A 24372-nucleotide genomic window follows, 5' to 3' on the forward strand; every position below is an offset into this window, starting at 1 on the left:
AGGGGAAATTCACCTACTCCAGCAGCAGCATACTGATAAAAAATAATATTAATTAAATAAAAATGCAGTGCAAGTTAAAAAATGCAAGGTGGAGTGTGCAAGGCAGGTATAACAGTCAATAAAATTATATAATAATGTTAACGTTTACCCTCCCGGGTGGAATTGAAGAGTCGACTTAGTGTGGGGGAGGAATGATCTCCTCAGTCCGTCAGTGGAGCAGGACAGTGAAGGCAGTCTGTCACTGAAGCTGCTCCTCTGTCTGGAGATGATCCTGTTCAGTGGATGCAGTGGATTCTCCATGATTGACAGGAGCCTGCTCAGCGCCCATCGCTCTGCCACAGATGTCAAACTGTCCAGCTCCATGGCTACAATAGAGCCTGCTTTCCTCACTAGTTTGTCTAGGTGTGAGGCATCCCTCTTCTTTATGCTGCCTCCCCAGCACACCACCGTGTAGAAGAGGGCACTCGCCATAACCGTCTGATAGAACATCTGCAGCATCTTATTGCAGATATAAAGGGACGCTAGCCTTTTAAGGAAGTATAGTCGGCTCTGTCCTTTCTTGCACAGAGCATCAGTATTGGCAGTCCAGTCCAATTTATCATCCATCTGCACACCCAGGTATTTATAGGTCTGATGGAATATGCTGTAACTCCTCGCAACCCTCAATTGGAATAATTAATTTAGAAAATGTATAACTATTACAGACATTAATATGTAAATAAATAAATGCATTGTGAAACATGACAATAAATAAAAAACACAAGTGAGCATAAACAATTGATTTTTTCAGGAAATATGCTTTGCATCTTTTTACTTTGTGTTTATTACATTATTTCTTCATTTATTTTTTCACTGACACAGCATGCAACATCAAATACACAATGAAATGAAAACTGTCATTTTCACCAATCAAAGCTGAGAGGATGCACAGTAGTGACTGTTTTTTGGTTGGCAAATATTCCTCCATACATTAAGAACCCGAAAGAATTTAAATAAGTATAGCAGGTACATACTGTATGCACATATTCACAGTACATACCTATGTTTTTGCAGCTGGGGCTTTGCATTGCGCAAATAAAATTGTAAAATAGTGCAATTTATTCAGTTGACTTCAATGTCACCAGATTCAATAAAATTCAAAGATATATTGTTCTTCAGAGCTGTTTGCCGACATCGATGGATACACAGCCTTCATCGTGAATCAGAAAGGCAGAAACAACCCAGCTGGGAAAAGATTCCTTGTACAAGAGAAAACCAACATTTAGAAAGTCTTGAGATATCAGATTTGTGTGTTAAGGCAGTTGCAAGTGCCTTTTCCTGAGTTAAGTTTGTAAGAAAGTATTAAAGCTTCCCCAGAAAATGCAATCAATGCTTTCCCGTTCACATATGCTGTACATTCATAGTTTGGCAAAAGGATCTTTATATTGCAGAAGCTTCAAAATATTCTCTCTAATTCAGTTGCCTATCTTCCCCCTACATGGGATCCGACAGATGATTACCAGCAGGAGGTAAGTTCTACCATTTCACTTCCCACCGGCAGAAAAGAATTTCCTCCCAATGCTAACCACCTCATTGTTGAAAACCCACATATATCTCAGTTTTACCTTCTCCCAAAAATCCAAAAACTGGACAATTCCGAGTGTTTCTGCTTGCAAGCGTCCTACTACTTGCATTTTAGCTTTCCTTGACAGCCTTTTCTTTGCAAACCACTGGTTGAACATCTCTCTTCATATTTAAAGATGCTAACCATACTCATTAGTTGTTTGACAGCATTAGGTTTCATTTTTTCAACTGCTTTTATCTTTACCATGAACATCACATCTCTGTACTCAGTTATTTCTCACCATGAAGGTCTCATTGCTCTCAGACAGACATTTAACAGGATCCTCACACAAACACCCTCATCTGACTGGCAAAATCTGTTCTTACTCTCATGCTCTCTCTTTTAATAACAACTTTGTTCATCAGGTCAGTCGAGTTGCAATGAGTGCTAGAACAGGACCTAGCCATGTCAACATTTCCATCGTCTGGGTGGAAATGTGTATCTTCTTACCTAGGCTTTGTACTAGACCAGTACAAAAGATATAATGACGATTGTGTTGCTGCTGTCTGTTGCTCCAGAAGCCAGCTACAGTAATGCATTAATGATTGTATTAGTTTAAGTCCATTTCACTGGTTTGCAGCCAACATTTCTGTCACAACTGTATGAATAGTTTCTTCACTGGCAGGATGATATCCTTCTCATATTGTGGACAGGACCCTCAATCAAGCCAGAGGTAGACCTTGTAATATCCATTCTAACAGGAACCCCAATAAATGAAATTCAAATCCTGCTAGTCCTTCCATTCCACCCTAACACTCTCTCTCCCCCACAGGTCATTAAATTAAATTTGCCCATTTTTCAGACCGATCCTTTCACAGAAGCCATTTGTCCTAACCCTCTCCTGATCTTCTTTCAATGACCACCTATCCTATGCAAACTTCTCTTCTACAGTTGATTTCACAGAGGAGAACCACTTTCTTCCCGAAGCACTTTTTGATCTGCAACTGTAGTCACTGTGTCACTTGCAAATATGTCACCAAAAATACCTGAGTATCTGGTCCCTCTGGTAAATTCAATGTGAAACAGGCCTCTTGTCAGTCTAAAAATCTTATTCACTGCATTTCTTGTAGGAAGTATCCAGAGATCTACTTGTGTGAAATAGGGAGACAACTTGTAAACAGTTTCAGAGAGGACTTTCCAGCCATTAAAATTACGGACCTTAGAAAGCCAGTTGTAGAACACTTCATTTCCATTGATCATAGCTACACTGAACTTTCCCCCTTGGAGATTTGAGAGTGAAGTCAATGCTCAATTAATAAATCGGGTGGGGGCGATATGTATGGGTAACCATAAATGGCACGCGTTAAAAGCAGAAAAATACTGGCAGTACTTTTTTCTCATATATGCCAAAGCCCCTTCGTAACCAGGGTCCCAGGGCATGCACCACCAATGTCACCCTGATGGTAGATCCATCCATCCATTTTCAAACCTGCTTATTCAAAGCAGGGTCATGGGGAAGCTAGAGCCTATCCCAGCAAGCATTAGGTGCAAGGCCATTGCAGGATAAACATGAGTTGCAGAGGATGAGTTACAGAGAGGCAGTTATGCTTTAGATACAATTCTACTAACGTGTCTCTCATTCTCATTTCTATCCGTATAGGGATTTCTGTTCCTTTTCATTCACTCGAAGTGAATAATGTTTGCAATTATGACAGGTGATCTAATATAGCCTAACAATTACAACTATCCATCCATCCATTTTCTAACCCGCTGAATCCGAATACAGGGTCACGGGGGTCTGCTGGAGCCAATCCCAGCCAACACAGGGCACAAGGCAGGAAGCAATCCCGGGCAGGGTGCCAACCCACCGCAGGACACACACAACCACCTATTTCTTACTAAGTTTATATGAGGATGTACTTTTTTCCTTTCTCTGTGCTCTGTCCTGTTAAAGCAAGAGGACTCCACACCAGCACATTGTCAATTAAGAGACCATAAGACTTAAATTGCCAGTGTGCCACTGTTAACGGTCAATAAGACAGCCAGATGAACAAACTGAGTAGAAATAAAAGGCCAAAAGTAGACTAGCTGTAAATTAGTTAAACCTGTCATTGATCTTGTTCTTCTGTTCACTGAGACAGCACTTAGATCTGGGGATCATCTCCTTTTAATACCATACAACGTAGTCTGGTCTTGTTACGAATCTAGTATGGTACTATCTCAGGTTCACTGCAGCTGACCCATGCTGACTGCATAGTTGTTGTTTCACAAAGCTTTATTTATAACTAACATGCTTGACTACTTGATATCAGATGGTGTTACTATTCCCACTACTTCAGATTAATTTTTTATGTATTTTTTATGTGCATGATGTATCTCATTGATGATGGTCACTTTTTTTTTATTAATTAGATTTAATTATATTTCACATGAAGGGGGCTAATTTATTACATGTGCTACAGCCCATCAAATTCTGGTTATGCCACTAGTTTGGTATTTATTAAACTGCTATTAAGAAGCGCTCATCTCCACAGATCACAATGGGTTAAGCACATCCTTTCTTGGAAAAAAAAATGCATGATCTATGCTAGAATTTCTCTTCAACCAACATAATAAAGACTTTTAGTGGATTGCTGATATGCTCAGACTCTGCAGTGCACATGCAACATCAGTATAGCAAACATCGTAGCAACGTCACAATTGGAAAATTTGACTGCTGTGGATGTATTCTAAGCACCTCACATGTCCTGATGCAGCAGATTGTACTGTCTGCTTGTGAAGCTCACAGTAAATGTGGCATTCCACTGAGGAACATTTTTTTTTATAAAACATAATAGTACAACATAAGCTTGAAAGGACATTTTACATGTGGTTTCTAAGTTATTAACCAAGTAGCAAAACAAAAACACCATCACAACTATTGACAGAATATATTGTAAGTACAATGGTTACTAATTTAATGTTTGTAAAAAAACAATTGAAGTTACTGCTGTTTCAATGGTTTAACATCTATTTTTTATGCTGTCTCCATTTCCATCTTTAGGATAGATGAACCATTGTCGTAAGACAAACAATGTTATATCCCACTTAAGCTCTGCCCCTTCCACCCAACAGGGTTTCAAAGAGAAGACCACTCAGGTGTATGCGTCCTTTCGCCAGAAAGATGCTCATGTACTTTATTTTTTTTAGTAATAAAAAAGGTTGCAGCATTAAACCTTTTTCTGTTTGATATTGATGTTTATTATTTACAGCAGAAATGGAAGAGTAAGCCTGATTACTAGTGTCTTCAAGAAACTGTTTTAGAGATTCTTGCTCTGATTATGATTGTGACATGCGGTCTGCTTGTGCCCAATAAAAGTCTAGCTAAGGGATGTTTCTCTTTAAACTTTGAGGATTAGTTCTTTGATGGGTTTATTGTATATTGTGTGTCTTGGTGCGTACCTACTAGTATGAGCAACAGAAGCATATGCCTTGGAAGTGTACAACAATCTGTTAAAAGCTGAACTGTAATTTACAGGCCCCAGACAGCTGAGCGTAAGTTTGAACTGAATTATTAGAACTAGTGAGCAGGTTGGCAGACAGAAAACAGCAGGCTTTAATTCTGCTTGTAGTTATCTCTATGAACAAGAGCAATTCACTTGCAACTTTACAATACGATTAATTTTAAAGCTTTTCTTTATTTTCCATGTAAATTCTTTTGAATGATGTAAACTTGAAAAGGTGTGATATGAAATTGTAGCGACCATTAAGAGAGTAGTGGACACCATGATCCTTAGTGGGTATGAAAAAAAATAATGCATGCTCTACCATCACCCTATGCTGAATTCCTTTCGTTATCAGACTTACTGTATGCAGGGTCTCAAAGAGCTTATCCCAAAAGCGTTAAGTGCAAGGCAGAAACCAACCTTGAACAAGGTGCCAGTGTATCGCAGCAAAAGACTTATTTAAAATATAGCTTGAAATAAAGCCAGGAATTAGAAAAAAAAAGCAGGTGGTGGATGCAGCATGTCTGATTTTGGAGTATAGACTGGCTACGTATTTAAGTAGCAGTCCTGAGAACAAGTGAACAGTTTGATCTTACTGGTAGGTCAGACTGTCATGCCAATCTTCAGATCTGGGCTCACTTTGCTGAAAGGTATAAAGTTAGGTGTGGTATAGCGGGTCTGCGGCGTAAAAAAAAAAAAAGGGCCAGTCTTAAATCCATAAAGCCGTGCTACTGTCCTTGGGAGCGACTGCATGACCGCGGGGAGTTAATGAGGTAGTTGGGGTGAGTCGCACTTGCAATCATTGCTTCATTGGCTTCCTGCAGCGTGTGATTAAGGTGCTGCGCCCACAGAGACGTGTGCTAATTACAGTGGAACCTCGGTTTGCGAGCATAATTCATTCTGGAAATGTGCTCGCAGTCCAAATTACTCGTACAGTATATCAATGCGAATTTCCCCATAAGAAATAATGGAAACTCGGATGATTCGTTCCACAAACCAAAACTATTCATATAAAAATGATTAATACAAAATATAAAGTAAAAATACATAAAACAAATTAACCTGCACTTTACCTTTGAAAAGAATCATGGCTGGTGTGAGTGAGTTTCTAAACTCTTGTGGGATTCCACCTAACGGGACGACACGCGGAAGAGCGTCTCAAAGCAATCGCAGTCTCCCAGCGCTGTAGCAATCCGAAAAGATCGCAGACATGCTATAAGCACCTGCCATTGATGGTTGATACAAGGAACAAGGAACATTATAAATGCGCAGGGCACAGTGTTACTTTTCCCCCGAACCTGCTCTACTGCTGTGTCTGTGTTTAGGAGAAAGGCAGATCCCGCTAAAATAAATAACCACACTGTTGCTGTTTCAAGCTTAATAAAGCTGGTGTTGCTAGACGGGGACTTGCACGTCACAGCACAAACACACATACACACACACACATGGTCACAATGCTGTAGTAAACAGTATACGCTTGTACGGATGTTGACTATATGAGTGATGGAGTTAAAACAAGAAGCTACAGGAATTGACATAATGATGCTGCAAAGATGACAAGACATGACAGCGAAGAAACGGTACTCGTCAGGAAAGCAGACTACGATCAAAAATGTCTTTAAATCATCACAGGACTGAACTTTTTAAGTACAGTACATACAGTATTTAACTTCAGACAATTCTGTAACTGTAAGTTCATTTTTTCAGTTAATTTATTCTGTTGTTTTGTTGTAAAACATGATTATTAGGTTCGTAATGTGTAAAATTATAATATAGTTTTACGTTTAATAGGCTTTTTCTTAACACCTGTCATTATCCAACATTTTCGCTTATCCGATGCTCTGCCGGCCCGTTTATGTCAGATAAGCGAGACTCTACTGTACATGCAAAAGAAGATTAAGAGGTGAGATGATTGAAGTGTTTAAAATTATGAAGGGAATTAGTACAGTGGATCAAGACTGTTATTTAAAAATGAGATCATCAAGAACACGAGGACACAGTTGGAAACTTGTTAAGAGTAAATTTCGAATACAAAAAATGACAGACACATGGAATAAACTTCCAAGCAGTGTGGTAGACAGTGGTATGACTTTCAAAACTCGACTTAATGTTTTTTTGATAGAAGAAGTAGTGGATGGAAATGGCCTGTTCTCATCTAGATTGTTCTAATGTTCTGAAAAGTTTAACTCTAAAAAAGGATGGTTATTAAAAACCTCTATATGAAAATGTATGTCATAATATTGTTATCTACATTCTGAACAAATTGTACCAGCCAAAAAACCAAAAGGAATGACAAACTGCAAATTACATTTTAATATGAATCCAATCTCCACTGTGGGTGAACATTACAGAAAAGAAACATTGCACCTGCCCTGCTTTCCACACCTGCTGAATGATGTACATGCCATTTATAACATTTGCATGCACAATTAATGTGCCAGTAGGATATTGTTGCATACATAAATGTGATAGAGAAACCAGATGAGTCAGTTGGTGTCATGACATCTTTCTGGACTGTTTTGCTTGTTTCTAGGGCGTTCTGTGTTTGACCATTCTCTTTTGTACTTGGCCAGAGTTTTGCTAGTGATCTTTTAGTTCGCAATTCAACTTACGGGTGGCCATAATGGGTGTGAATTTTCATTCTACTAATTCATTTAATTAGAGCTTGATTTGTGCATTTTTTGAAATTCATTAATTTCCCAGCTTCCAAATGCATGTTCTCACTGGTGGTTCTTGATTCTGTAAACATTTATTAAAGCTGAGATCAATTTAAGTTTTCACTACAGAATTATACAGATGTACTATGATCACTGTATAAACCATTTTCATTTGTTTTTAATATCATATACAGTGGTGTGAAAAACTATTTGCCCCCTTCCTGATTTCTTATTCTTTTGCATGTTTGTCACACAAAATGTTTCTGATCATCAAACACATTTAACCATTAGTCAAATATAACGCAAGTTAACACAAAATGCAGTTTTTAAATGATGGTTTTTATTATTTAGGGAGAAAAAAAAAAACAAACCTACATGGCCTTGTGTGAAAAAGTAATTGCACCCTGAACCTAATAACTGGTTGGGCCACCCTTAGCAGCAATAACTGCAATCAAGCGTTTGCGATAACTTGCAATGAGTCTTTTACAGCGCTCTGGAGGAATTTCGGCCCACTCATCTTTGCATGTTATCTTTCCATTATCCACAAATGACAAAAACATAGAACAGTGGTGAACCTTCCCAGGAGTGGCCAGCCGACCAAAATTACCCCAAGAGCGCAGAGACAACTCATCCGAGAGGTCACAAAAGACCCCAAGACAACGTCTAAAGAACTGCAGGCCTCACTTGCCTCAATTACGGTCAGTGTTCATGACTCCACCATAAGAAAGAGACTGGGCAAAAACAGCCTGCATGGCAGATTTCCAAGACGCAAACCACTGTTAAGCAAAAAGAACATTAGGGCTCGTCTCAATTTTGCTAAGAAACATTTCAATGATTGCCAAGACTTTTGGGAAAATATCTTCTGGACTGATGAGACAAAAGTTGAACTTTTTGGAAGGCAAATGTCCCGTTACATCTGGCGTAAAAGGAACACAGCATTTCAGAAAAAGAACATCATACCAACAGTAAAATATGGTGGTGGTAGTGTGATGGTCTGGGGTTGTTTTGCTGCTTCAGGACCTGGAAGGCTTGCTGTGATAGATGGAACCATGAATTCTACTGTCTACCAAAAAATCCTGAAGGAGAATGTCCGGCCATCTGTTCGTCAACTCAAGCTGAAGCGATCTTGGGTGCTGCAACAGGACAATGACCCAAAACACACCAGCAAATCCACCTCTGAATGGCTGAAGAAAAACAAAATGAAGACTTTGGAGTGGCCTAGTCAAAGTCCTGACCTGAATCCAATTGAGATGCTATGGGATGACCTTAAAAAGGCGGTGCATGCTAGAAAACCCTCAAATAAAGCTGAATTACAACAATTCTGCAAAGATGAGTGGGCCAAAATTCCTCCAGAGCACTGTAAAAGACTCATTGCAAGTTATCACAAACGCTTGATTGCAGTTATTGCTGCTAAGGGTGGCCCAACCAGTTATTAGGTTCAGGGGGCAATTACTTTTCACACAGGGCCATGTAGGTTTGGATTTTTTCTCCCTAAATAATAAAAACCATCATTTAAAAACTGCATTTTGTGTTTACTTGTGTTATATTTGACTAATGATTAAATGTGTTTGATGATCAGAAACATTTTGTGTGACAAACATGCAAAAGAATAAGAAATCAGGAAGAGGGCAAATAGTTTTTCACTCCACTGTATAATAATTAATGATTTTAACTTTAAAAATAATCAAAATTCAAAACCTAATATGGCAAAAAATAAAGTATCCTGCAGAGAAGCCACAAATTCATCCTGAAAAAGAATAATTATTCACATCAATAAAAAGATAAAGAGTCTGTGTGTCCATCTGGTTGCTCTGAGAGCTCTAGATAACAGAGACATAGCAACCAGATGGACACATTGCACTGCAAATGTTAACACTGAATAAAGAGTAACTGCCAGATGGATAGAAATCAGCTGATCCACCTTAATAAAAGGACAAACATCTGTGTGCCTCTGTACCTGTGTGTCCTTCTGGGTTCTATCTCTCTGTCACTCCAACAGATGATGTATCATACATATTTGCTGCAATAAAATGTATTGCATGTATCATTTCAACAGATGGCGTATCACACATATTTGTAGTACTACAAATATTTGTGATGTACCATTTGTTGAAATGACAAATGTAATGCATTTCATTAATACATACATATTGCAAAATACAGTACATTTCAATAGATAGTGCACTACAAACATTAGCACTGAGGTCTATGGCGAGTGCTTACATTTCAGTCCATCTTAGATGGGTTGCACAACTAGTGAAAATAATAAAAATAAATGAACCTATGTGGAAAAACATGTTATGCTGTTGATACAAAACACTGATAACTTTCATGTCTCTACTTAATTCAGAATTCACAGATCTTTAAAATAAATGGGAAAACAGGAATTTAAACAACTGTGGGGCTCAATTACAGTCAAACCTTGGTATTTGATTAAAAGATTAATTACAGTGAATACCTGCAGCTATCTCTGAACTGATTTTAGCAGTCCAGCTCTAATGGACCCTCACTATAAACACATTTGGCCAGTTAGGCTGATTGACAATGACGAAGTTAACAGCATTAGTTATACTCACATTGCAGTAGCTTTGTGTCTATGAGAAGCTCCAGCGCTAGAAGCACCACAACAAGAAGTACACAAGCCACCAGGAAACAGTTCAATCCGGCGCTGAGCAGAAACACATGCCAGACTGCAGCCCGTCGCCCACAACATGGCTTCAACCAGTTTGAACTAAAGATAACAGGGAAAGAAGAGGAAAGAGGGAAAGGAGAGAAAAAGAAAAAAGCAATATTAAACACTGAACTTAATTGGTGCAGGCCTGGTAGCCATTATATTATTTTATATATGCTATCTGTTGTTTAATGAGGGACTAGAATAGGATTAATTGATGGAGCACTCAAAGCATAACCATGTCTTTCTATTCTATGCTGATACCTTAAAAACAATATTAAAAAAGACTAAACAGAATTTATTTGAAAGAGGGAGATGGCAGTGGAGAACAAATCACTAAAACACATGGAGTGGTATTACTCCAATCCCCATCCCAATCTTTTTTCTGACATTTAGTTGCAAGTATATTTAAAAATTGTTCTTCATTTCCAGATCAAACTCACATTGTACAAACTTTGTGTCTATGAGAAGCTCTATAGTCAGAAGCACCATAACAAGAATAACAGAAGCCTCAGGAATCAATTCAACTCAGTGCTCAGTAAAAAGGCATTCCAGACTGTGGGCCATTGGCCACAAGGTGGCTTCAGCTATATCACCTGGGGCCTCATGTATAACTCTGTGCGCAGAACTCACACTACAACATGGCATAAGCACAGAAGCGGGAATGTGCGTATGCACAGAAAAATCCAGATGCATAAATCTGTGCGTACGCCAACTTCCACGTTCTTCCGCTACATAAATCCCGATCAGCGTGAAAAGTAATGCTCGTGCACATGCCTGCTGTCCCGCCCCAGCTCCTCCCAGAATTACGCCTCTTCAAATATGCAAATCAATTTAAATAGCCCTTAAGCTCAGCTTTGTGGAGGCAAGGAAAAACGTACTATTTGTTGGTTTGAACAGTGGTATAAACAACAAAGGAAGCTGATCGATTGACAGAGTGTTGGAAAAACTCGAAAGCTCAAATTCACAAAGTCACACAGTGCCCAAAATAAAAAAAGAAATTGTCACATATCAGTTGCTGTGAAAAGGCGACTCGTAGCCCACCGTCTGAGTGTCAAATGAAAGCTTATTAGGGTACACAGAAAAAAAATTAGGCACATAGTGAGAAAAAAGCACAAAATGTCAACTTTAATCTCGAAATTTCCACTTTTTAATCACATAGTGTATTTTGTCATTAAAGTAGATCATAAACTTCATCTTAAAACCGTTCAATTTACTAGTTTCTCAAATCCCATTGTAACTAAAGTAGCACGTTAAATGCTTTGTTTTGTATTTGATCTTCTATGTGCTCTGTGTGAATCACTACGTGCTTCTTAAACAGGCTTTCTCTTCCTCCGACAGGACACAGAATCCATTACATTTGTAATATTACAGCTCTCTGAATAATTAAAATACTGAGATATGTACTTGATATCATTTTCATGATGATAGGAGTTAAAGCATGCTATTAAACATGGGAACATGGTGGCGCCGTGATTGTTCATGTCTCACGAAAGATACTTGCTGTGCACGACTGTCAATGAAATAATTAATTGCAGCAGTACTGTCTCTTTCAAACGTACTAACCCCCAATTCCTGTCCTTACCTTTCTTTCTCCAAATACCCAATCGCCACACAATCAGCTCTGTAATAGACGTTAAGCCATCTGTAAGCTTACAACGACGATTCTTCAAAACTTTAAGGAACATTGAAATATCTTCGTAGTATGTGTTTAATTATTCTATCCATCTATCCTTCCAGTGTCGCGCCAGCGCAGCAAGAATACAGCACGAGGTAGGATCAATCCGTGAACTAGCTAGTGCTGCAGCACCGTGTCCTCACATGTTTAATTATTAGCAATACAGATTATTTAAATGAAGTTAAAGTTTTATCTGTATAATCAACATATTTTGCTGCATTTCATCTTAAAAATGATATCGTCATCATATGTAAATACACGCTTTATAAAGTGGCGCAGGTTGTGCAATATTATAACTGTAGTGCAAGTTTACAGTAAGGTGATTGTACTTATAAGTGCAAACAGTTCTACAAGGAGCACTTGATGGACTGATTGACTGTGTTTAAAGTTCTTGGAATTAAACTGTTTCTGAACCGCGAGGTCCGTACAGGAAAGTCTCTGAAGCATTTTGCCGTGGCTGAGGCAGTGTGTGCTTGATGCTGTATCCCGATAATTCTCTTTCCGATCAGCTGCTGCTATGATTCACACTCAGATATAGTGATATACACTCACTTAAAGGATTATTAGGAACACCATACTAATACGGTGTTTGACCCCCTTTCGCCTTCAGAACTGCCTTAATTCATTGATTCAACAAGGTGCTGAAAGCATTCTTTAGAAATGTTGGCCCATATTGATAGGATAGCATCTTGCAGTTGATGGAGATTTGTGGGATGCACATCCAGGGCACGAAGCTCCCGTTCCACCACATCCCAAAGATGCTCTATTGGGTTGAGATCTGATGACTGTGGGGGCCATTTTAGTATAGTGAACTCATTGTCATGTTCAAGAAACCAATTTGAAATGATTCAAGCTTTGTGACATGGTGCATTATCCTGCTGGAAGTAGCCATTAGAGGATGGGTACATGGTGGTCATGAAGGGATGGACATGGTCAGAAACAATGCTCAGGTAGCCCGTGGCATTTAAACGATGCCCAATTGGCACTAAGGGGCCTAAAGTGTGCCAAGAAAACATCCCCCACACCATTACACCACCACCACCAGCCTGCACAGTGGTAACAAGGCATGATGGATCCATGTTCTAATTCTGTTTACGCCAACTTCTGACTCTACCATGTGAATGTCTCAACAGAAATCGAGACTCATCAGACCAGGCAACATTTTTGCAGTCTTCAACTGTCCAATTTTGGTGAGCTTGTGCAAATTGTAGCCTCTTTTTCCTATTTGTAGTGGAGATGAGTGGTACCCGGTGGGGTCTTCTGCTGTTGTAGCCCATCCGCCTCAAGGTTGTGCGTGTTGTGGCTTCACAAATGCTTTGCTGCATACCTTGGTTGTAACGAGTGGTTATTTCAGTCAAAGTTGCTCTTCTATCAGCTTGAATCAGTCGGCCCATTCTCCTCTGACTTCTAGCATCAACAAGGCATTTTCGCCCACAGGACTGCCGCATACTGGATGTTTTTCCCTTTTCACACCATTCTTTGTAAACCCTAGAAATGGTTGTGCGTGAAAATCCCAATAACTGAGCAGATTGTGAAATACTCAGACCGGCCCGTCTGGCACCAACAACCATGCCACGCTCAAAATTGCTTAAATCACCTTTCTTTCCCATTCTGACATTCAGTTTGGAGTTCAGGAGATTGTCTTGACCAGGACCACACCCCTAAATGCATTGAAGCAACTGCCATGTGATTGGTTGATTAGATAATTGCATTAATGAGAAATTGAACAGGTGTTCCTAATAATCCTTTAGGTGAGTGTAAATACTCCGAGTGGTGCAGTGAGAGTAATATGGAAAAAGATGATCCGCTGTGGCAACCCATAACGGGAGCAGCTGAAAGAAGAAAAAGAAGGTGCAGTGACAGTAACAACGCTAAAGCAGTTATGGCATTTGGAATACTATGGCTATTCCCTGGACCATTATATTGTTACAGGTTAATTACAATCAGATGCATTACTCTAATAAACAATATGTGGTTAGTTTCAGTGTATTTATAAAGCCGCGTCAGGAATGTGGATCTAAAAAAGAAAGGGTAACCACACAGGAACAGTAGCACTGTTGCATGGAAGCACCTCGATGGTCAGCAGGAATGCACGGAGAGCCAACTGCCTGGCTGTCTTTGCACAGCAGGTGGGTGGCAGCTGCAGTGTGACGCAATGGTTTGTACCTCTTGTCATCATAATTGGTGGTCCTCCCAGGCAAATGCTGTTGTAGGCACATCAGCCACACGAAAGTGCTCAGCACCACAATCACCTGGGGACCGATCAGATGATGCTGGCACCTCACTTTCGTTTTTTGATCTCCATCTCCAGATCACTTGCATCAAACTTGGAGTCCGACAAGTCAGGGTCTCATTTAACGAAATTACGTAAAACGTCCATGTAATATTTTCCTTGGACATTTGCTTTGGTCTCTATTGCCAGATGACGGTGCCATTTTAGAAGCTGTTTGCTCTTCGCTACTGACACACACGTAGCAAATCGAGGTTCAATCAACAAAGCTATGTAACTTTCCTTCTAGCAAAGAGAGTCAAACTAAAACATAAGGGTGAGTTTTGTTGCAGTTTACAGATGATTACCATCCTCTTCTCCTGAATTTTGACAAAAGTCGACATCAGCCCTGAAAGAGTTAAGCGTCTGTAATTACTGAGTAATTATCCATATACTTACAGTGTGCCTATTGTCACACACACGCGATTAGGGGGCAGCCGACGGGCTTAACGAAGCGTGACAGAACAAAGAAAGAAGTCTTTGAACGGAGTACTAACCTCTCTCTCTCTCTCTCTCTCTCATCCAGTAGAAAACCAGAAGACTAAAATACGTATCTTTGGGAAAACTACCAGAACGTCTCCATAAGACCATCTCACTTCCGCAATCCCCGCAACTTCTGCTTACCTTTCATCCCAACCCCATGACGTCACTTCCAGCTTCCGTTTCTAATGTCATCTCAGTCTCCGTCATCATTTCCTCTGTACATCACTTCCAGACAATTCTGTATAAAGTTCCGTCATTTCCTGCCTTCTTTGTCCCATTGTGTCGCATTGTATTTGTTACAGTCTGAATTGACTACTCGGACCAGCATACACTATACGGGGAAACCCCCAAAGTTTTATGAGCATTGTTGTCTCTTTTCTGTTTTTACACCATGTATGATTACCCTGTACTTAATGTGTAATTCAATGTAATGCTATAGCCGTGTACTCAATTGTAATTTTTATTCCATAATTTATATGATTACAGTGTAGGACAGGCATGTCAAACTCACTACCATTGGTGGGCTGCTTTGACTACCATACTTGCATCAGTGGGCCGCACTGTAACAAATACTATTATACTATTATACAAAGTTACTGTAGCTTTCCTTCCAATTCTGAAAACTTTAAAAAATGTAACACTTAAAGTTTAAAGAAAAGCAATTTATTTCCATACACTCTTCGTACAACAGTGTACAATTAGAGTCTTAGCCTCTTAGCTAGGTCCTTATATTATATTCATTATATTATATTCATTGCTTATATAGGAGTCTTACAGTGTGAGATCTATTTCTTTTGTCCCGACACATGGCATCTCTTGTTAGTAACCAGTTTGTCAATATCAGGCTTGAAATCTTGTGCTGCTGCAACTTTTATGAGGGATGAAAGGTGCCTGACAGTAAGTCTTGAGCGATGTGGGGTTTTGGTAGCTTTCATTAATGAAAACAACTGCTCACAAAGGTAAGTGCTTCCGAATATAGACAGTACGCTCAAAGCCAACTTACGGATCTGCTCATACGAGCGTGGCAGGTAAGCATACAAGCCTGGCACACCAACTTTGTTATATTTTGCCATCAGAATAGATTCTGTCTGCGGTTCAATCAATTCTATTTGGATATTCCCAGGCGCATTCTCAACGTTGTAAGAGAACATCGCAAAGTCCTGTTCGTGTGAACTGAAATCACAAAAATGCTCACTGAATTCATTGCTCAGTAATTCAAGTTGGAAAACAAATCCTCCAAAAATCTAGTTTTACTTTACTATGTTTACATTGTAAAATAAGTCGATATGCAAAAAGCCACCTGACCTACACTAATTTTACAAACTCAAAGTCACAAAAATATGTTAATAAACAACTCACCAACTTCTCGCGTCCACTTCAGATCTTCAGCTGTAGTCTGCACTAACAGTTCGTTACAATACTAGCACGAAATTACATAAAACTAGAGCAAAAAAAGTGAAAATATGCGGGCTATTACTACTTGTGATGGTCAGTTCTAACCAGTGGCCAGTCTCAGCAGCCAAGTCAGTAGTGTAACTGGCTCTAGGCTCGTGGTGGCCCTGGGTAGAGAAAGAATCGGTGGCCCCTTCGTCTGCCAATCTCAATATGGTATCTTATGCACAGCGGATGGCCACGTCCATTGCGGATACTGCATAGCCGCCTCGTGCTCATGATACGCTGCTATATGCGTGTGTCCGTAACTTGAAAACCAGGTGGCAGCCCATGATATTCTCATTACGGCAGAACGTTATAATACTACATATAGCTTACTGCTCCAACTCTAGCGACATTAGTAAATACAGCATACTAATTAACAAGAAACACAATGTTTTTCGGCCACATTGCCGTCAGCTGTGTCTTTATTTTCTCTTTCTGTTTTATATTCAATATATATTGGCGTGGCGGCCCTGGGCAGGTGCACAGTTTGCACATGCCTAAGGCCACCCCTGCTGCCCGCTGCTTCAGCCTAGCACTTCAGTTGTGACATTGCAGCTCATTAACTTTGGTCAAGGCTCGTGGCTATACTAGCAGATGACCTTTCCGGTAGCGTAATGCCATGGGAAAACGCGCTTTCGTCAGAAGGCAGAAGTAAGAAAAGTCAATAAGTAACGCCAAAGATGCAGAATGATTCAATCACAAATGATAGTAATCATTTTGTACACGTTCAGTGCTAACTATGATCTGTCATGCAGGCCGCGTGTTTGACATGCCTGGTGTAGGACACGTAAAGTGTTACCTGTTTGTTTTTTTAAAATTTGCACAGAGGCCAGGATCATTTGGGTAGCAACTCATTTCTGGATTCTGAAACTAGATGAATAATGTAAGCTTTTGAATGCTGTGCCATATGGCTGCTTTTTAAGTTTTGTTTTTGCAGAATAGTAAGGGTTTAGCTGCCTAAGCAGTTTTGCTGCTTATATTTTATCCCTTTTAAAAGAAACACATGATTTGTACTTATTTATTTTTTTACATATAACACTTAAATGTGAACTAAGACATTTATGGCTTTATGTCTTTAAATTTTAAAATCAGACATGAACTTAACTGGAAGCCAACAAAGAGGCTTAATAACTGCTTTATTGTAATACTATAAGACTTTTTAGTAACTGAAATTACCCTTTGCTGCTACATTCTGTATTCAATTCAATAGTATGTTTTAAATTCTTAGTAGATTTAGTAACCCTAGACTTTGCATAATTTCCATCCATCCATTATCCAACCCGCTATATCCTAACTACAGGGTCAAGGGGGTCTGCTGGAGCCAAACCCAGCCAACACACGGAGCAAAGCAGGAAACAAACCCCAGGCAGGATGCCAGCCCACCACAGGGCACACACACCAAGGACAATTTAGGGATCGCCAATGCACCTAACCTGCATGTCTTTCGACTGTGGGAGGAAACTGGAGCACCCAGAGGAAACCCATGCAGACATGGGGAGAACATGCAAACTCCATCCTCAAAATAAAATTTTCTTTTCAGCAATGTCTCTGCTCAGAAATTCACCCAGGGCCACAATCCCTCTCTCTGCTACTCATCGTCCTTCAGACAGCAGCTGTGCAGATTGAACCTGAGCCTTTGGATTGTATAGCCATCTTTTCTATTTACAGAGAACTCTGTCAGGCAGTGGGATTCTTTTGCTGCCCACTATAATTTGGCCTCCTGAGCAACAGCAGGTACTCTCTCAGTCTCACAGCGCTTACCATTCCTATTGTGAAATATCTTAAGTTGTTTTTACTATTATTTAATCTTGATATTGTATATGGAAGTTTGTGAAATATTTATGTATATGAATCATGTTATCAATAGATATTTGATGTAACATGGCATGGTTAAGCAGAGAGTAGCAGGTCAACAAAAGCCTTTAAATGGCCTATTCAGAGAATTTCCTTGTCAGTTAGTAGTCTGACCTCACCAAATTGATTTCAATAACAAACTGTCACACATGAACATTGGGGAGTCAACTTCAGAGCACATCTAATCGTAATTCCACCTTGAGTTGAAGGGTGACACTGTTGCCTAATGCCTCTCCATTCTTTTGAAGACCTGATGATAACTTTCCAATAGGTGATAGGAAGACAAGTACAGTACAATACAATTTATTTTTATATAGCCCAAAATCACACAAGAAGTGTCACAATGGGCTTTAACAGGCCCTGCCTCTTGACAGCCCCCCAGCCTTGACTCTCTAAGAAGGCAAGAAAAAACTCCCAAAAAATCCCTTGAAGGGAAAAAAATGGAAGAAACATTGGGAAAAGCAGTTCAAAGAGACACCCCTTTCCAGGTAGGTTGGGCGTGCAGTGGGTGTTAAAAAGAGGGCGATGAACACAATACAATACAATACACAAAACAAATCCTCAATACAGTAAAAAAATAAACATTTTAGAAGTACGAAGCAGAATTTGAAAGTAAATGATATCACATAATATGATTTGGATTTGTTTAGAGTCCTGGAGACCTCATCCATCAAGCTGCCTCCCCCATTTGGCCATTCCACAGCTGGAATAGAGCTAATCCGATGAAAGGATCCCTCTTTCCCATGATTCCTGTGATTCTCCATCAGGGATGACTTTACCTTAGGCAGGCAAAACAATTTAGCAGGTGGGCCGTGGCACCAAGTACCACATTTGAGTACCGAGAAGAGAAACAGAATACTTGAGGGTTAGTATCCAATTATAACTATCATGTTACTTATGTTTTAGTGCTAATGACTAACAACAGAGATGCAGTCTGTACAGTTAATCAGCAGCTCTAGCCAGGATATGCTAAACTGAAGTAGTGAGTCTTCAGCCGGGATTTAAAAGCTGAGATCGAAGGGGCATCTCTTATACTGTAGTAGCAGGCAGATCATTCCACAGCTTAGGGGCCCTGTAACTAAAAGCTCGACCTCCCACTGTTATTTTATTAATCCTTAGAATCATAAGCAGACCAGCATCTTGAGATCTAAATGTGCGCTCTGGTTTGTAAGTCACGATAAGTTCAAACAAGTAAGCTGGACCTTGGCCATTTAATGCTTTATATGTTAAAAGGAGGATTTTTGAAATCTGCCCTCAACTTAACTGGGAGCCAGTGTAAAGATTTAAGAACTGGACTTGTGTTCGTATTTTCTTTTTCTTGTAATAATCCTTGCAGAAGCATTTTGGATTAACTGGAGACTGTATAAAGAACAGTTTGAACATCCTGTGAACACCGCTGCTGTCATAATTGGTTTGAGTTTCATGGTTTGTTTCTATTACGTTAGTATTTGCAGGACTTGTGTTGAAGTGCCACTCAGCATCTGTCAAGCGTTGTAAGCATACAACCAGCTTTATCAATAACTTCGCATCCAGCTTTTAAAGAGTTGAAACATTCATAAACATCAAAGTGTCCACTACTCAAATCGTCACCTGTGAATCTAAGATGTTTAAGAGCCATTGGCGGTTCTCCAAAGGTGCAAAATATTTGCCCATTTTGGTAGACTTGAAAGCGACAACCGAACAATTCAGCGGCAGCCATCAACTCGCATGCAGAAGCATAGGTGAAGGGCTTAAGCATTTCACTCTTAGAGTGCCCCTGTGTAGTATAATTATCTCCTGTACCGTCATCAGTCCACACCTTGAGCCTGTCCCAGTCATTCAATACATAAGACACAATGTTCCTCCGGATATCAAGATTGAGCCTGATATGGCCGTGCACTATGTAACACAGAGAATGTAAAAGGCAGTTGGCATCTCCAGGCATGGAAACCTCTCGGTAAGTGACAGTATTTTGATCGATGGTGATCACCTCGATAGACATCTTACTACCCAAATCGCTACTCGTGAATTTAAGATGTTTAACAGGCATTCCTGGTATTCACTTGTGGATTTGCCTGCGAATATTTAGCGGCAGCGTGTCTATGAACTTGTGGAATTGCCTGCAAGTATTTAGTGACAGCGTCTCTATGAACTTGTGGATTTGGCTGTGAGTATTTAGCGGCAGCGTCTCTATTAAGTTGTGGATTTGCCTGCGAGTATTTAGTGACAGCGTGTCTATTAACTTGTGGATTTTTCTGCGGGCGGCAGTGTCACAAAGTTGTTTCCGTCTAGCTGCATCAGAAAATGTACCACGACGTCTGACACGCCTCCTTTCTACTGTTTTCTCACAGCTTGGATTGCTGCTGTCATAATCTGTTTGAGTTTCATGGTTTGTTTCAATCACGTTAGTATTTGCAGGACTTGTGTTGAAGTGACATTCGGCATCTGTCAAGCATTGTAAGCATACTACCGCCTTCATCGATAGCTTCGCATCATACTAAACCAACAATAAAACAGCGGAGAAACCGTGGATTAAAAAAAAAGGCTGCAGTTATCAGCAGGGAGACGTGAATACCGTGGCGAAGCAAAGAAGGGAATGAAGAGACCGGAGCGACGGATGGCCTTATATGGCCGGGGGAGGCGTGGTGATGGGGGACGCAATGCTGCTTCACACGGCGACTGAGCTGCAGGCTATGGACGTATATATGTACATAAGTAGGATTCAATTATGACCGTTACGCGTAGAATTTCGAAATGAAACCTGCTTACCTTTTGTAAGTAACCTATAAGGAATGAGCCTGCCAAAATTCATCCTTCTACCTACACGGGAAGTTGGAGAATTAGTGATGAGTGTGTCAGTCAGTCAGTGAGGGCTTTGCCTTTTATTAGTATAGATATTCAGACTTACAGGTATGTAAGCGTGTTGTACACAGGTAGTATTCCACAACAACAAAAGGACACCAAGATGAAAAGGATGACTTCTTACTTTGTAACAAGTCATTAGTGCCTGTGTCTTGTTTTATTTCTCTAACAATATCTTAAATTGCATGAGTGAGAATTCATGGATTTATTGGTAGTATAAAGTGTTGCTTTAGAATGGAAGGGGTCCAATGGAATTGGTCAAAGGAAGGAAGTGGTGGCACTTACGTAGAACCCCCCTATTCAAAAGAGCAAAACAAAAAAGGAAGGTGCTAATTTAAAATAAAGAGAAGTGGGAGACATGAATACTTAGTCTGCAATGAATACCTAATTATTCAGGACATTCGGATTAACCCAAATCTGTATTCTTTGTCAAAAAATACAGGGCTGAGAGTGGACTTGGACAATGCCTGAAGATGTTGTAGCCAAAGGGCTGAAGTGTGCCACTGTGATCTGTGAAGTTTATCTAATAATACATGATTTTACTCAAAACTGAGGCCATGAATTGATACAGCTGAAAATTATGCATACCAGCTGACAGAGGGAACCTGACAAGGGAGATTGGAAAAGACAAGTGGAGACAACTCAGGCAGGCTATTAAAAAGTGCTGATGTGCTCCCTGTTTGATGATGATCAATATATGGCCAGGGGCTACTGCCTGCTATTTAGAGCTTCCCTGTTAATTAATCCTATGTTTGTCAAATGCACATTCTTATTTTGGAACCTGAGAAAAGCATAAAGCTCCAGCAACTGCAATGCACTTTAGAGCTCACCTACGGATGGATGGAAGACTGTGCTCTTGCCCATATCAAGGAAACATGCCTCCCGCACTCTTGAAGTAGCCAGAGTCGACTACAGGAACCCCATGACTGCATGCATTTGCTTCTAAAATTGTATAATTGTGAGTGTCCAGCCGATATTGAAAGAAGCTAAATGTATTCCTTCTTTAGAGTTATTTTTTTCTTTCATCATCTTAGAATCACCGCTATACCACTAGGGAAGCATATAAACAAGTCCAGCTGTGGGACAAACATCTAAAGTACTCGCAACGTGTATACAAGAATATTGCAATGGTGTGAGAAGGAAGGAGCCATGGTCTGTGCTATATGCACATACTAATTCAACCGGAACATACATTTACCTGCGATACAGTACAAGTGAAATTCAAGGCAAATGCTAAGAGTGCCAGAGAGCTGCCTGAATCGTGGCTATCAAAAGAAAATGGTAACAGACACCTGGACATGAACCCAGTATACGAAATGTTAAAAAGAGAACATATATATATATATATATATATATATATATATATATATATATATATATATATATATATATATATATATATATATATATATATATATACAGTTGAACCTTTGATTGCAAGTAACTTGGTTTACAAGTGTTTTGCAAGACTAGCTAAAATTTTTAATAAATTTTCACTTGATAATCGAACAAGGTCTTGCAATACGAGTAGAACATATATGCTTTGTCTGCCGAGTGTCATGTGATCACAATTGAACTGATGGTTCTCTCTCTCGCTGCGGGATTGTGGGTAATTGTCTCCCATTCTCGGGCTCAGTCATAGTGAAATATGAAATAATTCATATGTAACAATTCCCAAGAAAATAATCTCTTTAAATTGCATATTGCCTGCCTAAGGTAAAGTCATTCCAGTCGTGGGAAAGAGGGGTCCTTTCATCGGATTAGCGCTATTTCAGATGTGGAATGGCAAAATGGGGGAGACAGCTTGATGAATGAAGACTCCAGGACATAAAACAAATCCAAATCATATTATGTGATATCATCTAATGTGAAATTCTACTCCGTACTTCTAGGAATTTTTATTTTTTATATTGTATTGAGGATTTATTCTGTTCAATGTATTGTACTGTATTGTATTGACCCCCTTCTTTTGACACCCACTGCACCCCCAACCTACCTGGAAAGGGGTCTCTCTTTGAACTGCCTTTCCCAAGGTTTCTTTGATTTTTTCCCTACAAGGGTTTTTTTTGGAAGTTTGTTCTGGTCTTCTTAGAGGGTCAAGGCTAGGGGGGCTGTCAGGAGGCAGGGCCTGTTATAGCTCATTGCGGTACTTTTTGTGTGATTTTGGGCTATGCAAAAAATAAATTGTATTGTATTGTATATCCGGTAAACCAAACATGGGGGTGGGCGAGCGAAGCGAGCAGGAGGCGGAGCCCCCTAGTTTACTATAAAATTGTGACCATGTATGTGTGTTGTAAAGTGTGAGTCTCTGTCTTGCACCCCAAAACAAGATGCTGAGCCTCAGTACTTTAGCAAAACCAGCTTTACTCAGCTTGAAACAGGAACAGCATGGTTATTTAATGTACTGGGATCTGCCACTCTCCTATAAACAGACACAGCAGTCAGGCAAGGTCGGGGCCAGGTTAGTGGCCAAGTAATACTGTGCCCTGCATTTATAATTTTCCTTGTATCACCCATCAATGGCATGTGCTTATAGCATGTCCGCAATCTTTTTTGGATTAGCTATTACGGCGACCTGCTACAGTGCTGGGAGCCTGCGATTGCTTCAGGACGCTCTTCTGTGTGTTGTTCCGTTGGGTGGAACCCCAAAAGAGTTTAGAAATGCGCTCGCACCAGCCATGATTCTTTTCAAAGGTAAAGTGCAGGTTAATTTGTTTTAGGTCTTTACTTTAGGTTTTGTGTTAATCATTTTTATATGAATAGTTTTGGGTTGTGGAATGAATCATCTGAATTTACATTATTTCTTATGGTGAAATTCGCTTTGATATACGAGTGCTTTGGATTACAAGCACGCTTCCGGAATGAATTATGCTCACAATCCAAGGTTCCACTGTGCATGTGTATATACAGCTAGGTCCATAAATATTTGGACAGAGACAACTTTTTTCCAATTTTGGTTCTGTACATTACCACAATGAATTTTAAATGAAACAACTCAGATGCAGTTGAAGTGCAGACTTTCAGCTTTAATTCAGTGGGTTGAACAAAAAGATTGCATAAAAATGTGAGGCAACTAAAGCATTTTTTAACACAATCCCTTCATTTCAGGGGCTCAAAAGTAATTGGACAATTGACTCAAAGGCTATTTCATGGGCAGGTGTGGGCAAGTCCGTCGTTATGTCATTATCAATTAAGCAGATAAAAGGCCTGGAGTTGATTTGAGGTGTGGTGCTTGCATGTGGAAGATTTTGCTGTGAACAGACAACATGCGGTCAAAGGAGCTCTCCATGCAGGTGAAAGAAGCCACCCTTAAGCTGCGAAAACAGAAAAAACCTATCCGAGAAATTGCAACACTCTCCAGGTGGTAGGCGTATTGATGTCCAAGTCTACCATAAAGAGAAGACTGCATGAAAGTAAATACAGAGGGTGCACTGCAAGGTGCAAACCACTCATA

The 24372-nt window shown here is 39.9% G+C and overlaps 1 protein-coding gene across 3 annotated transcripts in view; it reads right to left on the reverse strand.

The window, feature by feature from the left end:
* tmem266 (transmembrane protein 266) overlaps nt 1–24372 on the reverse strand; it is a 505213-nt gene that overhangs the window by 204971 nt on the left and 275870 nt on the right. For all 3 annotated transcript variants that reach the window (XM_039773428.1, XM_039773427.1, XM_039773429.1), the window contains exon 4: nt 10262–10416. In XM_039773428.1, coding sequence (XP_039629362.1) covers nt 10262–10416 — 155 coding nt within the window. The remainder of the gene's footprint in view (nt 1–10261; nt 10417–24372) is intronic.

The sequence above is a fragment of the Polypterus senegalus genome, chromosome 12, assembly GCF_016835505.1.
Source record: "Polypterus senegalus isolate Bchr_013 chromosome 12, ASM1683550v1, whole genome shotgun sequence".
NCBI classification, from domain to species: Eukaryota; Metazoa; Chordata; class Cladistia; order Polypteriformes; family Polypteridae; genus Polypterus; species Polypterus senegalus.